This window comes from Antedon bifida, chromosome 5, assembly GCF_963402885.1.
Source record: "Antedon bifida chromosome 5, ecAntBifi1.1, whole genome shotgun sequence".
In the NCBI taxonomy this organism is placed as follows: Eukaryota; Metazoa; Echinodermata; class Crinoidea; order Comatulida; family Antedonidae; genus Antedon; species Antedon bifida.
This window is the reverse complement of record NC_136230.1, coordinates 8,570,651-8,589,056: the sequence shown is the minus strand read 5'-3', so window position 1 is coordinate 8,589,056 and position 18,406 is coordinate 8,570,651. Positions and strand designations below refer to the sequence as shown.

Sequence of the window (18,406 nt, the reverse complement as noted above, 5' to 3'; positions counted from 1 at the left end):
TAGAAACGAAGGACATGCAATACGATGCGTCGAAACCTGTGCAACATACAATTTGTTACTGTAAACTATAATGCAAACACATTTATTTTATTTAGTTATATTCAATTCCATAAAAGTACCGGCAGCCAAAGCAATCGCAAACTCAATATCATACATACATAATATCAGACATTTGCTTAACGTTTAATGGCGCATATTTCAAAGGGTTTAGGACGTCGTGTTATACCAGACAGACAGTCGATTACGGATGGAGCACATCTTCCTTCCGGTACCTTGAATTGAAATCGTTGTATCAGGTTTGTCGTAAACAGGAACAGTTCCATTTTCGCCATCAGCTCACCAATACACAACCGACGACCTGAAAGAATTATAAGAAAGAAGAATTTAATCATTGTTTAATTGTCCATAAAAGTTAATATTACGAATTAATAATACGTGAAATATCCAATAATCGAAATTTGATTTGTATTACAATAAAAACATAATTATTCAAGTAATAATTCAAGTCCAATAATTGGCTAAAGTCAACCCAGGGAGTTGTTAATTTAACAACTCCCTGGTCAACCATTGATGAATTCATTTCCCCATGCTTTTTGTTACACTATGGTATAAAATATGACGGTATCCAGTATAATGGGAAAGATGAGTCTAGCTCATCAGATTCTTTAAATAAGCCAAATATGTTAAATCAACATTTCAGATCGTCATTAATAATCTATAATCGTCTTGTATACTCACATTTTAAACGAGATGGTACACGCAGAAAGACAGTTTAGTCTTGGCGAGTTCAGTTTACATATATAGTCCATGCATAGGCCTACATACGCTTAGTTTTTGAAAATGTGGATTTTGTGGACCAGTTTGGACCACTTTTAACTAATATGTTAGTCTACAATGGAGGAAGTATTAGGTCTAACTTAATTACCTATTCCAAAAGGCAGAAGTGCCTCTTGCTTCTGAATGGTCTTTAAATCATCTAAGAATCGATCCGGTTCAAAGTTCAAAGGTCTTGCCCATTTATCTGAATGACGATGTACGCTAAATAAGTTTACCAATACGGTGGTATCTGCTGGAATTTCGTATCCATTTATTATAACACAATCAGATGTACGCCGTCCGAAAAACGGAACAACGTTACCCAGCCGCTGTATCTCCATTATTGTGGCTTCGAGGTATGGCATCGAATGACGATCGCTCCATTTTGGTTTCTTCTGGCCAATTACTTCATCCACTTCCTTTTGTAGCTATATTGAAAATATGAAATTATAGTACAGGCCAGAGAGAAATAATGTTTATTTCATTAACATATATTTTCTAGTTTAAGTAGGCCTTTATATATATATAGTATTAAGAAAATATACCCAATATACTTTTTCAGAGAGTTAGAATGATCATTTTAATGTAAACAAGGCAAATCAAGTTTGATTGATAGTAAGCTATATATCGGTACTCACAGAACACATTTATAAATTAAATTACTCCTAGTATAAACGACAAGAGGCCTACCTTTTTCTGTACATCTGGATAGTTGACTAAGAACGCGATAGTAAACGCAAGTGTAGAAGTAACAGTATCTGTTCCAGCAACAAACAAATCAAGAATTGTTCGCCATAGTATGTCTTTGGAAAACACACTGGTATCAACGTCATCTTTCTGGAGTTCCAGCAGATATGCGTCGATGATGTCCCGAATATCTTCAGAATCGAATGTTTCTTCATGTCGTTTTATAATATCATTTAGAAATGATTTTGTATGTAGCAAGGTGTTACGAAATTGTTTGTACACTGGAGTATAGTATAATATGGGAAATGCATTTAGTGCGGATACGAATCCAGTACAGTCAAACAAGTACCCCATGCCTTCTAACAGTTCCTTATATTTTGGATCGTTGTACTCAAATCTATCGCCAAAGCAAATGATACTAATAATATTCGATACAGCATTATTTATGCAATGAAATGGATTAAAGGGCTTTTCGCGTTTACCAAATTCTTGACACAAGTGTTCTGCTTCTATAGTCAACTGGCTCTCTAAGTTCAACTGTCTTCCAAGTAAACCTTTCTTGCCGTGGCAATAGTCACGGAGGAAGCTAGATGACCAGCGTCGAAGTTCAAGCCAGGGATGTCCATTTCGGAAAGCAATACCTCCTAAGGATGAATAGAAGTTAGGGATTATAATCAAACTATAGAATGAAAATATGTAATATTGCACTACATATTCACTGACTGGACACAAGTTGTATCGGTTATAAAAAGAAGTAGTATGGTATTCTGAAACAATAGGAAGAATATATGTCTACTCTTAATAACTCTCTCTACTCATACCGCCAGATCACTCCGAAAATAGCCACGCTCTGTTAGATATTCAATAAGTGGGTACTGAGGCCAGCTGTACGAACTTGATTGTACAAAAACAAATTCCTACCATTTCAAGCGTGGTGGGAATTCAGATTTATATTCGCGGGAGTCCTTTTTGCTCGTGCTCTAAAGTCCATAATCCTAGGCCTACTTCGTACAAGCAAATTGTCACCTACCTTTTATCGTATAGCCAAATTCTACTATTGGTATAATTGTTCTGTCCATGAACCGTTCTCCTTGGTCTTTTAAAGCCTGTTTCACAACATCAGAACCATTTAAAATCACTACTGTTTCCGAGCCCAATTTGACTGTGAAGATATCACCATATATTCTTGTCCACTCCTCGAAGGTCTCGTGTGGTTCTCCGAACATGTAAGGTATAGATCCTATAATCGGCCAGCCACGGGGACCGGGTGGTAAATTATTATTAGACTTCAATAACCATAATGCCAATAGGATTACGAATACAAGTATAACAACATTTTGGATGCTAATTAAAGACAACAAATTGTCATAAATCAAAGCCATCTTGATATTGCTACTGGGTGGTAAACTGAAAGCTGTGCGTTGTGTACCAAACCAAATCTTTGAAATGAATAATATGCATGAACGAACCTATTGTCAACTTGTTTTCCGTGTCGTTGTTGTCATGGCCAAAATTAAACAATCTCCCGCCCAGTAGTATTATTACCTCCGCCAAGAAGGAAGTTATACTTTTGTAAAAAGTATATTACTCTTTATAAGTCTACATTGCGGAGAAAGGATTAAGCAGATGCACAATAGGCGATACACATGTGAAGCGACACGCATCAGCAAATCGCCTTTTAAAATAGTGATCTCTTCGTAGGCCGGCAGTGTTGATGAATTTAATTATACGAACAATTGAAAGTCGTCAATCTTAGTCTACTTTAAGTCTTTATACAATACCATAACGCAGTTTGCTAGTTATTCAAAAGAAGGAATCAAAATAACTTAAATCAAACTAACAACATAAAAAACGTCAGCAATAATTTAATATTGTAATATTAAGCAAATGTAACAATAATAAGTAACGTAAGTCATATTTTATGTAACACACCTAACTTTGAATATAATTACCTGATCGAAATTCAATTAAGCAAGAACATGGAGGAAATAATTATATAAATCTATATATTTCCTCCATGGCAAGAACAACCATGTCATGGACAAAAGAGCTTTATAACCCCATCTATTATTATAAACTAAGTTTTTTTTTTTTTTTTTTTTTTTTTTTTTTAACCATATTTAATGAGGGTGATCCATCCAGCAATTGCTGATCATTAGGGACCCTCAGAGTAAGTAATAAAATAAACCAAAATAAAACCATATAAACCTATATTATTATCTTTTAAAATGTTATAATTAGCGTTTAGTAACGAATTTAAATGAATAAGTGGTATTAAGTAGGTTACCCTACTGATTAACAAAACGAATGCTCTTTGCACAAGCCCGAAAACCATACTATCGTGACCCTTGGATTAAATTAAGCAATTTACTTCAGTGCGATCATAGTCAAGCTAAGAAGCTCACCCAGTCAAGGAAGCCCTTCAACAGTCGGACCCAGCATATATTTGGATGCTAGAGAAGATTGCCTCTTGGATGCGACTGGCATCAGTTGGAGGAACGAAACTGTACTGTACTGTACTGTAGTAGGTTCACCGCTTGGTACTTTGAATCCAATCTTATCTACTGTATTAACATTTACAATTAACGTTTAATTGCAAATATTTTGAATGGCTTAGGAACGAGAGATAAACCTGGGACATAGTCTTTAACCGATGGGGTAGGTTCCGCATCTGGTACTTTGAACGTAAACCGTTGAATGAGGGTTGCCGTGAAAATAAATATTTCCATCTTTGCCATTAGATAACCAATGCACGACCTTCGACCTGAAATAAGAAAAATAATACTTAAGGAGTCTTGTGAAGAGGCAATGAGAGTGGTATCGTCTTATGCTTTTCAGACAAACAATCTACAGTAATATGTTCTTGCTCAGTCAATTATCTACCGGAAATATTATCGTCATGTTAAATTGTATATGGATAATAACAGACCTTTGAATTTAAGTGGTCTTGCAATTTCATCTATGCTACAGTATCCTATACTTTGTGCACATATATTTTTTTACGTATGTACAGTACATTTTGCGCTTGCAAGGATCCGCGCGGAAAACGAATACCTACCAATTCCAAAAGGCATAAATGCTTCGTGTTTCTTAATGGTCGTAAGATCATCAGATAAAAATCGCTCCGGTTCAAAGTTCAAAGGTCTTTCCCAAGTGTCTGGATGAAGATGAATGTTCCAGAAATTCACCAATACCGGAGTTTCTGCTGGTATATTGTAGCCATGTACGTTAACATTTTCTGTAGTAGCTCGGTTAAACAATGGTATAACGTTGCTAAGTCGCTGTACTTCCATGATTGTGGCCTCCAGGAATGGCATCGAAAGACGATCACTATATTTTGGTGCCTTCTCTTGGCCTAGGACCTCATCAACTTCATGCTGTACCTTTTTTTTACAAACAAAATTGACAATAAATAAAGTAAACTTAAAAAATAAAACTTTGATGATGAAGATTTTTGTTTCTGGACCGATACGGATCGACCAATTCGATACTAGTATTGTTATCTCATTTCTTTTAACATTTCGTTAAAACTATTTTAAAAATCATCATTTTATGATTTTAAAAACGATTTCATGACCCCATGTTTACTATATTTTATCTACTTGTTTCCTTTTATCTTTCTCCTTTTTTCGTTTATGGGTTTTGCGTGACAATTTCTTCTAGCAAACTATTACATTTATTTTATAGTAGTGTATTGCTTACCATTTACTTATTGGTGTGCATTGATGTTGGTTGATTCATTGATCGCCTACTATGCCTGAAACACTTACCTTTTTCTGAATCTCTGGATAGTTTAAGAGGTATGTAATGATCCAAAGGATAGTTGAACTAGTTGTATCTGTACCAGCATTGAACAAGTCGAAAATAGCGCGCCAAAGCGTGTCTCGAGAAAACGAATTATCATCTTTACCATGCTTTTGAGATTCCAAAATATATGCGTCAATGATGTCACGGATATCACCAGAATCAAAGGTTTCGGCATGCTTACGTATAATATCATTTATGAAGTCTTTCATTGACGTCACCACACCACGAAACTCTTTGTACAGTGGAGTGTAGTACAGTATAGGAAGGATGTTTCCCGGAGACGAAATGCCAGTATGTTGAAATAAATAACGTGTTCCTTCTATGAGCTTCTTAAATTGCGGATCCGTGTATTCGAATCTATCACCAAAGCAAGCAGTGCAGACGATATTTGAAACTGCGTTGTTGATATAGTGACGCGGATTAAAAGACTCATCAGGTTTGTCCATTTCTTGACACAAGTAGTCTGCTTCTATATTTATCCGATTTTCTAAATTTACTCGGTTTCCTAAATCCTTTTTTCCGAGACAAAACTGGTTTATGACACCAAACAACCAGCGTCTTCGCTCATTCCATGTAGGGCCATTTTCAAAAGCAATGCTTCCTGTCGAAAAATTCATGCATTTTTTAAAGTTTAATATTTATCGACATATTGATTTTTTCTTCGTTTTCATTAATTAAATTCAAAGCCATGATATGTACAATTAAATAAGAAATTAAGCGCTCAGAAAGTGAGCGAAATACTTGGGAAAAAGAAAGAGAGAAACAGAGGGCGTGCTATTTATTATTTCGGCCCATATTAAAGATAAAGATATTTTGTATAGATATTTTAATAAGCCTTTGTGACGTCACCAATATTTAGATGTTTCTAAAAATCAATAGAAAATTGTCATGTGGACAATATCGTGGAAATAACAAACAAAGCAAGTACTATACTTGGCAACGTTATTTTGGCAAGTTAAAAAACAATTTTAAAAATACTCCAAATAATTATCATAAAAACACATGCGATTAAAATATATATATATAGATTTGCTTATAGGCCTATATTCAGGTATATTTATTCATAAAAAGACATCAAAATACAACGGCAGCCAAAATGCTGAAAAGCAGTATTTTACAAAATTTGATAAACATATATAAATATGTATAAAAGGTAAAACTAGTTTTAAAAAATTAACACATTAAAATTGGTCCACCTGTAAGTTAAAATAGTGCCAGCCTATTCAATATTCATCATTAATGAGTCGGACTAAAAAAGGGACTGGTGAAGATCTAAATCTTTCTGTACGACCAAACGGGATTTCGAGTAGAGGCTTACTCGCAGGCTTACTCGCAGGCTTACTCGCAGACCTAATGTCACGAACAGGGGGAAGAATGCTTCTAAATGTATCAGACTTTATTATTCCTTTACCAAATTTCAGTAAGAGTTGGACTCTTCTGTTAACTAGCGATGGAAGGTCTGACAATTTAAGAGTTTACGGTTAAGGAAAAACACTTACAACCTTCAATACATTTTAGTGATGATTTCACGTGTTCATATTGCTTCATATTTACAGAAACTCATTTTTGTTAAATTATTAGGCCTACTTTTCAGAAAATCTTTCGCACAATGATCGCACATATTTAAACCACATTAATTAACTTACCAGGGAACAGTAATTTTACTTTCTTATTTTTTGCTAGGATTCGATCATGTTACGTTTACAGTACTAGGCCCGAATGAGGATGATTCTGTATGCTTTAAGAACTTGTAAAATAATAATAATAATAGTTCATCCTTATATAGCGCATAAGCAAGCTCTCAATGCGCTGCACATTATTACCCCGGTCATTCTTTGGATCATACAGGATGGAAACATACTCCCATAATACTGCAGCTAGTAATCAGCGCAAAGTTGTGTCTTGATCTAACCGGGTACCCATTTTATACACCTGGGTGGAGAGAGGCAAATGTAATTGATACGATCTGTCAACGATTTTAACTTCTATATGAATTTTATATAATCATTGTAAATTTATAGGCTTTTAATATATTATGTCATTTGAATATTTAATATTTTATGTGTTGTACTGTATGTATGTTTTATCGAGGGCCCTGAATGATCAGTTCTATTTGGAACTGGATAGGCTACCCTCAGTAAAGATGGTAATAAATAAATAAATAAATAAGCAATGCGGTGAGAGTTAGATTCGAACAACGATGTAATCCACACGCCATCACGATATAAAATATATCTAAGTTTTGCATGGGAGTAAAGGTCTGTTTTAAAGAACTCTCGATAATCGCTTTATATGGCAACCAGTGCTTCCGGTTCAAAGTTGAATAGTTGTAGAAATTGAATGGTCACTTCAACAAGGTCATTTCTAGGAAGAAATAGATCAACAATAATCCAACCCTGAAAGGATATTAACTAATCCAGTCAGTAGGGTTAGGTTTATAGAGATACAACTAGACATAATCATCAATGAAAACATCAATTGAATTTTGGATAGTTGAATGTAGGCCTGCTTTATCATTCACACGTAAGCGAAATTATTAAATATGTATTGGCTTAAGTGAAATAATTAATGCAATATATCACTTTATAGTGTTATTGGTTATACGGTAAATGCAAATATCCAAAGTTGTAATCTAAACAGTGCTCATCTTAAAAGGTCCTCGCTATTACACGGACGGTGGAAATATGTCCCATATATAAACGTGCTCATCATACTACAATTCTCTAAAATAATAAACTAAATAAATGATGTAATAGGACAATAGTGAAATGACGTATGTAACACAACAAAAAGAGAATTATCACGGTGTAATGTCGAAACAATTACTAATTTAAAAAACACTGACTGGTAGTGGTAGTACGCTTAAGAATGCCTATTCGCTGACATATATTCAATAGTCTATTGTTGACTTACCTGGTATTGAAAAACCTAATTCTACTAAAGGTAGAATAGATCTATCGCTAAACTTATCACCTTGGTTTTTAAGAGTACAATTCACCGCATCGACGCTGTTCAAAACTACAACTTTATTCCAGCCTAACTGCACTGTGAAGATATCACCGTATTTTAAGGCCCACTTTTCGAACGTCACACAAGGATTGCTGTCAATATGTGGCAACGATCCGATAATCGGCCAACCATCGGGACCTGGTGGCATATTAGTATTTGGCTTGGAGGAAAATAACCATACTGCTAAAAGAATCACGATGATAATCAAAACAATTGTTTGAATGCTTGCGCTTGAAGACAGCCAATTCTCGGTGTACAGCAACGCCATTTCATGCGAAAGTACAGTACAGGCAATTTGAACTACTACTACAGTATAGCGTTCCACCTCGAAATCAACACCAATCTAGCCTAAATTGCCCCCTCAATGGTAAAGAATGCTTGAGTGATTAGTTACGTAACGTCTCCCGATTACTTTGCTACTACAAACGAATCTGTTTTTATTCATTTGGTCAAAATCACTGCAATGTACAAGAAACATTCAAGAAAACATTACAAGTATTAAGGAGAGTAGTTTTAGTAGAAACTTCTTGTAAATATAGGCTTAAACGTCATAATTTTGTGGAACTTCAAATTATATATATATATATTCTAGTGTATGTGGGCTACGATAATGTGAAATCCCGCAAAGAATAAATACATTTTTATTATTTATTTATTCATTCATTTCTCTTTTCATTTCAGACTTCGTATCCATTCATAATATCAAAATGAATCCACAAACTATAGACTATAGGCCTACATAAGTTTAACTGTACTTAACTAAAAAACAAAAGCTTCGATGCAACAGGAAAACTGTCGTTTACAGAATTCACGTATGCGTTTAAATAGGGCGAATTCCAAATGGCCCATAATGCCTACTGACCAACCAAATTGAGATACAATCATGTGTGTGACATAATAATTTCCTTAACGAATTGTTATGGCACACTCGATGAATGATGCTGTATTAATTACTATTTTCTAGTTAATTTTGCATGAATGAAATATAGTTCATTTGAAAAATACATTAAGCTGTCCTTGTTTACGGGCATTTCCCGCTTACACCGCTGGACAGTGTCTTGGATAAGGTCGTCGTGGTGTTTTAGAGGCAGGTAGTTGAAATTCCCCAGTAGTGTACGAAGATGTCCTGCGAAGGATAAGCAAAATTAAAAATTAAAAATATTTCTTAATCCAATAATAATATTAATAACACTCGTTTGTTTTGCTACAGCGCGATTGTTTAAGGCTGGAAATTAATTTTAGAAACATGAAAATTTGTAAATTATGCACCCAATAATAATGATATTATACTGGAGTGAAAATAGGAATAACGATTTGTCTATTCCATGTCTATTTGTAATACCTTTTAAACAATTCTCGTCGGGAATAATTAATTCTTCACATGGATTTTTCACCTCACCGTGAATAATTTCACATCCTTCTGACTCCAAAAGTGTTGTCCAATCAGCATACGTAAAATCATTATACAACTTGTGTTCATAGTTCTGTTGAGAATGATAGTATATTAAACATGATGATAGGTAGGCCTATATAACGTGTACAATTATGTACTAACATTCTGGCCCTCTAATTTTAATCGAAAAATACATTGTAGTATACTGTGTACTCTGTGTACGGCTTCTACTTTTATTTATATATTTCTTTGTTTTGTAAAGCTTATCATGTCTATTGCCGAAAAGATCAATAAACAATTGTAAAATAAATTCTTTAAGCGCTCTGAAACTGAGCGAAATACTTGGTAAAACGTAGGAAACGTTAGCATTTCGGCCCATGTTGAAAACAAATATAACTCGAGATTTTAATCAGCTTTTGTGACGTTATCAATTTTTTTAAATTAATAGGTATTTTGCAAAAAAAAAGGATGATAACTTGAAATTTGTGGACGCTATCGTGAGAACAAACAAACCTACATACACATAACAAATCCCTGCCGAAAGAAATATTTTCCGAAAGTTTGGCAATTTCATTCTTGCCGTTTTGATTTAACCTTTTGCACATTTTATGTGTATCTCCATTGAGCACCAGCACCAGCATTTTTCAGTAATTTGCCTTTGGAGATACAATAACATACAAATACAAAGCAAGTACTGTACAGAAATATTTATAGCAAAATGGTTGTAAGTACAGAAGAACCGTAAACAATGTTCGTACCTTGAGAATATCTTTCCATTTGATATTATTTTTCAGATAGAATCCTAGTTCACCTGGTCGAACCCCTATCATCTTCAGCATTGGTCCAGTAACAATAATAAATAAATCCCCTTGATGTTTAAGACAATGCTTACATTTTGTATAGACTTCTTCTTATCTTTTACCCAATGCATAACGATAAGTGAAAGTTCTTTAGTAAAGTGATTTTGCCAGGTTGGAAGATCTTTCTCAAGCACTTGAACATCTCTGGTTAAATATACAATATTACTGCGATTGTTTTCTGTTCCGCATAGTCAATTATGTCCTTTGAAATGTCGATATTTTTGGAGAGAAATAAAATATTCTTTAATAATTCAAAATATACATGATAGTACTTTTTTTTTTATTTTTAAAAAAGTCAAAAGTCATTTGATCTGACATTTTTTGGCAAGTCAATGACAGTCTTCTCTCTCTACACTTATCTATTTAGTTCTTCTTCTTTTATTTTTTACTTTAAATGCACAATATTATTGTGATTGTTTTTCTGTTTCGTATAGTAAATCATTTCTTTTGAAATGTCGATCCCTTTGGATTAAAAAATATTCAGTTAAACATGTTAAAACCTGAATAATGTGGTGTAAATAGCGCGGGGTAGCTTAGATAGATAGATTAGAGAAAAGTTTGTGTGTAAAAGGCCAGCGTCGTACGACGAAGCCACACACTACACACACCTCCACATCAAAGAGAGATAATATAAAATAAGCAAAGTTCTTCATTTTGATATTTAATATCATCAAAACAGGATAAAATCATTTCTAAAGTTAATAATTTTAACAGAAACATTATTATTATTATTCATTGAAATTTATAATGTTACAATCTTCTAAAAAGCAACACAACACACCATTTTTACTAAGTATGCCTAGTACGTTTCCTGTCTTTAAGTTGAAATTATATAATGTATTACTATGTATGCTGTTATAGTAGATGGTACACTATAATCACTGTAAATTTCATCACTTGATATCTGGAGTATCTCTTTCTTGTCCAAAAACAACAATTAGATTGGCTAGATTTTGGCAACATAATCCTGACCAATGTTGAATAGCACATTTCTTCTTTGAGATAAAAATAAAAGAATGTACTGACTAAATGATTAAATTAAGCAAGCTCATTTAATTTTTAAAATGCAACATTTAACATTTTGTGATTTATAAATATAGTATTATAATAAATCAAATTAATTTATAAAAAGTACACGTTCAAATAGATAGAACCATGGACCTTTATCAAATTAGGACCTATTAATTTATATGTCCATTGATAGAACTATTATATAGACTGTAGACCTATTTCTATTCTCTATACTGGAGCCAAGTAGGCTCTACGGATGTCCCGTTTCTACTAGCCTAGCTAGGCCTAGACCGGTGCTATTTTCTGCATAATAGATCATTTTAGAATTTGTTTGGTCCATGTACTCGATATGCTATAATTAAATCCAATTTTAGGGGTAATTTGAGTGGTTCCCCCTTGAACAGTACCCGTCACTTAAGAATTGCCATAATACAAAACGTAAATAATTTGTTACATTTTTTACATAATTTATTAGAAATAGATATAATATAATATATTTTGATACATTCATGTTTATAATAATATAATGCTAAAAACCAAGTAATATAATACAAAATGTATAATTCAATACAATATAGTTACATAATAGATTAAGAAATGATATAATAATACTATCGAATACAGAAAGCTGAGGATTGCCAACTGGATCCGCCGCGCCAGATTTATGAATATATTTAATTTAATTTTAATTTGCAGTATAAGTTTTATTTCGAGTACCTACCTACCTTTCAAGTACGGTCCGAAAAAAAAAACGGAACAAAAAAGCAAAAAAATGAATATCGCCACTAACGGCCAAATACTTGTTGAAACCAGGAAGTAGCAAGTGATGACTCACCGACCCGGAATTACCGATGAAATAATATTTTTTGTTTTAAACCCTTTATAATATCTTCCTAAGAAAGAAATATGGAACAATTTCATAATATTGAAGACTAATGTTATATAATCTACGTTTTGCTTCCTTCGCGGTGGTACATCTGAGATAGATAAGGTAGGTAGGCGGAGATCTTTATAAAAGTGTTTCCATTGTGCTCGCCTACAATGTCAGAATTAAGCATAATTTATATATTATAGATGTATAGGCGTGCTCTATTCGTGATGTTGCTATTTGTTATGTTTATTCTCAAAATTCTGTTCTGTTATATTAGTTTACTGTAATTTGAAGGAAGAATGTCTTACATGGATTTCCGTAAGGATGATAAAAAAAACAATAATGAATATATTGAAAGAGAACTAACATGTTTAACATGTTTATAATGATCATTTTGTTAACAAAATGATAATTATTCTGTTATCTTGAAACCAATATCAAATGTTGGTAATGATCACAGTGACATTATAAGAGCACTTCGCTGCGTAGTGTAATTTTGCTGTATTTTTAGAAGAAGGAATATGTAAAAGACTCGTTTTAGGCCTGTATGAGACAAGTTTAAAGCTCAGGTACAGGCATTTTAAACCTAATATCTGGGTTATTGTACATAAATCAAATATTTGTAATAGAAATCTAGACGAAAAAACATTAATTTCCCTTAAAATGGTCAAATACAAAATTTGGCAAAATTCTGCTATAAAAAAACAGGAAGACTTATTTTCAGTAGTTAGGTAGTTTAACCTAATGTAATAATAATATGTCTTATCTGGTGACTCCCTAGAAGGTGAAAAAAGGATGGTGGATATACGGTGGTAATTTTTCTATAACATGAAAATAAAACTCTGAAGTTGAATAAAAATACCAGAAACGTAAAATTTAAGTTAGATTACCTAAATTTAGTCATCTGATATTATTTTTTTTTAAATGCCTCTCTATTTACAACATTTTTGTGTACAAAATAATAGATATTTTGCTGTGTAATTTGAACTATCCCTCCACTGATAAGAAAGTGCTTATTTTCAAAAAGCTTGTGTAACACAAATAAAATCCTAAAAATTATGAAACATAGGGGAAACTGTAGATCGACAATTATTGTAATGTATGGTCAATAGAAATTGTTTGCCCGCACCTGGCCTTTAAAACAAACGACACAACATGATCTAGAATGCAATGGAGGAAAACACAAATATATTTTCAAATATCCGGTAGTTTATCTGGGTATACGTAGTTCAACGGTATTCTTTACACCTGGATAGTACCCTTTATACGCAGTGACTGTTTTTTTTTCAGTTGTGTTAAAGCTAAATGTTTTTTCTTATATATTTTTAAAAACTTGACACACTGATTGATACATATATCATTCATTTCATTTGAAATCCTTCTTGCTTGACACTTTTTGAAATTTATCTATCTAACTTTATATTATTTTCATTTGTTTAATTTTTAAGGGTTAGCTGATCCACTTGAACTACAGAGATGTAATTTGCTTAAGTTGCCCATGCTCAGCATATTTCATCTCTTTTTAAAGTATTCTATATTATTATATTGATGTAATACTGGTCAAAAAAATAAACGAAACGAATTTCCTGTATACGTAGGTAATACAAGGTAGGCTTAGCCATGGAGGAAATAATTATATAGCAATATATTTCCTCCAGGGCTTAGCCAATTGCTAAACTTGCTGTTGAGTACACCTTTTTCAAGATACACGGAAGTAAAGACTTCGATTTATGATAAACAAGTATGGTCATTGGAGCATAACCAACAGAAATAACATAGCGCGGCGAGCATAATATTTTTGCAGGACAAGTTAAAACACGAAATATTTCTTAAAAAACGCCGCTCGACTTAACAAATAATTATTCTTTTTTTTTTATCCTTGTGGGTATCAAATCCACCTTTAATATTCATTTCATACATAGTTATACATTACATATCATATCATATTTTGAATTCTTTGTAGTATGCGATATATTTAAATGTTTAACATTTTTTTCCTATTTATTTTAAATTAATATAATTTAAATTAACAACAATAATGTACAACATGTTATATTCTAATCACTTGAATTTTGTATTTATGTTAGTTTCTCGTAATAGTTTTTGAATTATCTACTTCTTTAATGTGTTTGTAAGTAGTTCATGATTTGTTTAGATTAGTATAACTTTATGCTTTTTGCATTTATAACATTCAAACATTTCTTTTACTCGATAACATGTAAAGATTGTTGTCGTTAAACTTCCGGTGATTTATGTAGTCAACTAAAATTAGCACCATGGGAAATAATGTTTATAATGTTTGAGTCAAATTTAAACAAACCGAATTTGTGTTTTGTATGTAACATTAGGGTTGAGGGATGGGGAAGTGAGTGGTGCAAAGAGAAACAATTTTTAAATATATTCTTTATCCACTCTGTAACGAAATTTATTTGTTTTCATGTTTTATTAATAACTTCGCCCGCGTACCATCTAGGTCGTGGCCACAGATGCTTCTCGAATACATAGTAATTTCAGCGTTAAAACGACTGGTCCCCTAGGCTACACACCAACAACATCCAGTGGCTGGAAATGAGGCCAATCGTCGTCATAACGCATAGCAACTGAAGAAGTCAAGCTGACAGCTAGACGAAACTGTCTTGAAACGTCACGTCTTGAATCAAGGAACTACATATCAATATATAGGAAATAATCTGTTTTAAATTGCGTAAAAACAACTACCTACATGAAACAAACATATGATTATAATCATCTTCCTTATTACATAGGGCATAATTAAATAATTTCCATCTAAACAAATTAGTTTGACATGTTAAGTTATAGCTTTTTTAAATTTTGTAAAGCTTCAACAACCAACATTATTTCTTATAATTATAATTATTATACTTTATTGACAACTGGTGTTAACAGTGTCCAACATAGCACACAAATAGTACGGTATAAGCATGAAAATAGCAAAAACAAACTTAGATAATATTTTCACTAACAGACTTAAGATGTTGTGTACATAACAGATTGATTCATTGTGCTGGTTCTGTGTTATTACATGTGTAGACACAACAGGATAGTCAGAAACGGCAAAGCTCACACATACTGGTTGCATAACCTTTCTATCATATGAAGTTGGATATGGCGTCGAAAACGAAACAACAGCTCTCGGTTTTCTACATCCAATCGTTGATATTTAGAGGTACCAGGATCTAATACAATCTCAGTAGTAGTAGGTTGTGGTTCACTAACCACATACACGATCGGAACATCTCCAGCAGTATTAACCTTAGAATACTCAGCATTAAGAAATCGTTTCATGTCGTCTTTTTTATCTTCTCCGTGTAATCCTTCAACTACCTGCTCAACTGAAAAAAAAAATAATAATCTTCTTCGCCATTTTTTTTCGCCAAATCTTCAACTCTTTTGCTGACCTCTCCTGTTGCAGTTCCTTCTCTAATTGACGTTATTTTTACGACAATTCCACTTTAATTACTACTCCAGCCTCTGCTAACTCACATTTCCTTTGTTTTACAGAAGTCTCGCTGGAACTTACCCTCGAACGAACAGAACGTCCAATAATAATAATAATATAGATTTCTATGGCGCACATACCACTCAGGAGTGCTCAAGGCGCGTTAAAAACAAATTTTAAAAAATTCAATTCAATATACAATATCTGGCTCAATAAAATGCAATTTCTTTGTAAGGTCACTATCCACTAGCCAGAAAAGAAAAAAAACAATTAAAAGCCTACTTGAATTTATCCATCATTTTTTTTCTAAAATTTAAGAAACCTCGTGGTTTCAATCATATGCCTTAAGTTTTAATTGTTTTTTTAAAAATACCAACAGTTTTGCAATATCTAATGGAGCTCGGCAGAGCATTCCTTAAACGAGGAGCAGTAACTATCAAAGTTCCGTCTCCCCCATAGTTTTCCGATGTGAGACGTCACAACGATAGAGGGCGCTGCATGGTTGCTAGCCAACCAAAAAATGCATTTAACGCTACTATGTTTTTTTTTTCTTTTATGGTTAACTACCACCTTTATTCAACAATTACAGAATCTCATATATATATTTACATTATTTTCTGCATATTTTTTTGTTATGTTATCTATTACAAAATATATTGCATGTTTAATGAAAAAAGTTGTTTAGTTATGAAACGTTTGTTAACTAATTTAACATAATTTGTGTATCTTTCAGTTTATACGCTAACGCTACTATGTTGATAAACTGTATAGATCTGTATTTCTATCAAATTATGTATCTTAGCTTGATTTTTTTTATAAATAAATAGATCATTAAAAACAAATATTTAGTGATCTTTTGAAATTTTAGTTTGTTTTTATTGAGTTTTAAAATGACTACTTCAATCACTCAGGCAGGTTGAACGCATTTTTTGGTTGGCTAGCAACCACGCAGCGCCACCTACCATCGTGACGTCAGCACCGCAGAACTCTATTATCACTAGAACGCATATTACGCCCAAGAACATACAGCCAAGCATGTCAGCAATATACTCAGGAGCCATGCTATTTATAGATTTAAAAACAATGCAGTACCTAGAACATGAAGCCAATGCAATGTTTCCAACGTATTTGTTATGTGTGCATATCTTTGTAATTTTGTGACAACTCGTGCCACAGTATTTTGAATCAGCTGAAGCATGTGGAGTTGTTTTTGTGGTAGCCCGTATAACAAAGAGTTACAAATGCACGAAAAAGTTTTTCAGGTGCTGCATCATCAACATACTTACGAATCCTCCGAATGTTACGCAAATAAAAGGACGACGCAGAAATAGTTTCTGAGATATGAGAAACCATCGTCATACCGGCATTAATTTTCCAACACCAACATTTCTAACTGTTCTGCCGGGTCAATTTTAGTTTCACCAATATGAGCGGCGAGTATACGAAATAATCAGACAAGAAACCATCATGCTATTACACAATCAAATATACCTATTGTTATTGTATAAATCTTTATTATTTTTTTCTTATTTATTACTTTCTGTATAGATTTTGTGTAGGCCTACCGATTACCTGAAAAACTTCTATCTCTTTTCAGTGTGATCACTCATCCGTGTGCCATTTTTGCACAAATGTGACGTTTTGCACATTTCACGGCTCAACAGGCCCCCGTAATATTTATGATTAAATACTGATATATATAGATATACTGTATTTCGATTCCAATGTTAAGTATAGTGTTTTCTCTCTGACGTACGTACACATAATACTATATCACGGCAGTTTAAAAAAAAGGCACGGCAATTTACAAAAAAAGCCACGACGGTATTTACAAAAAAAAAACCACGGTAATTTGAAAAAAACACGGCAATTTGAAAAAACCACGGCAATTTGAAATAAAACATCACGGCAAATTAAAAATAAAACATCGCGGCAATTTAAAAATAAAACATCACGGCAATTTAACAAAAATACCACGGCAACTTGAAAATGAAGCACCACGTCAAATTACAGAATGCCACGGCGGAAGTGAGTTACCAAGGCGGGAGTGAAACGCTTGGAATCTTCGATTTTTTTCTGATTTCAGGCAAGTAATTATTTTTGCATTGATGATGTTCTTTCTATTAATTTATTTATGATCTTACATGTGGCCTAGCGCAGTCTATGCCTAGCACTGCAGCAGTTACGTGTTTGTTGCACTCTTCTTTAAGTTCTAGGCATAGGCCCTACAATGTTTTAACATTACAGTAATCTGTTTTTTATTTTAACAAGCTTTACAGTAAGGATCAATATCAAAATATTGTACTATACCTTTTATACCTGCTGCAATAACAGAGCAAGCTAGGATCATAAATATGTGAAAGAACATGGCATGCTTAAAATCGAAGTTTCCAAATGGTTCAAAGGGTTCACTTCGGCCGTGGTAACTCACTTCCGCCGTGGAATTCTGTACTTTGCCGTGGTGTTTCAATTGATTTGCCGTGGTTTTTCAT

At 33.2% G+C, this 18,406-nt stretch overlaps 2 protein-coding genes across 2 annotated transcripts; both read right to left on the bottom strand.

Annotated features, from left to right (window-relative positions):
* Positions 1-66: 66 nt before the first annotated feature.
* On the bottom strand, positions 67-2,954 carry LOC144842171 (cytochrome P450 2J4-like). Its single transcript, XM_078698570.1, has 4 exons — positions 2,534-2,954; positions 1,507-2,147; positions 926-1,244; positions 67-358 (listed from the first exon to the last, which is right to left on the bottom strand). The coding sequence occupies exons 1-4, from the start codon at positions 2,883-2,885 to the stop codon at positions 177-179; spliced, it is 1,494 nt and encodes a 497-aa protein (XP_078554696.1). The 5' UTR covers positions 2,886-2,954; the 3' UTR covers positions 67-176.
* Positions 2,955-3,740: 786 nt separating this feature from the next.
* On the bottom strand, positions 3,741-8,467 carry LOC144843834 (cytochrome P450 2U1-like). Its single transcript, XM_078700795.1, has 4 exons — positions 8,224-8,467; positions 5,274-5,911; positions 4,562-4,886; positions 3,741-4,267 (listed from the first exon to the last, which is right to left on the bottom strand). Exons 1-4 carry the CDS (start codon positions 8,465-8,467, stop codon positions 4,086-4,088), a joined length of 1,389 nt encoding a protein of 462 aa, XP_078556921.1. The 3' UTR covers positions 3,741-4,085.
* Positions 8,468-18,406: the final 9,939 nt, after the last annotated feature.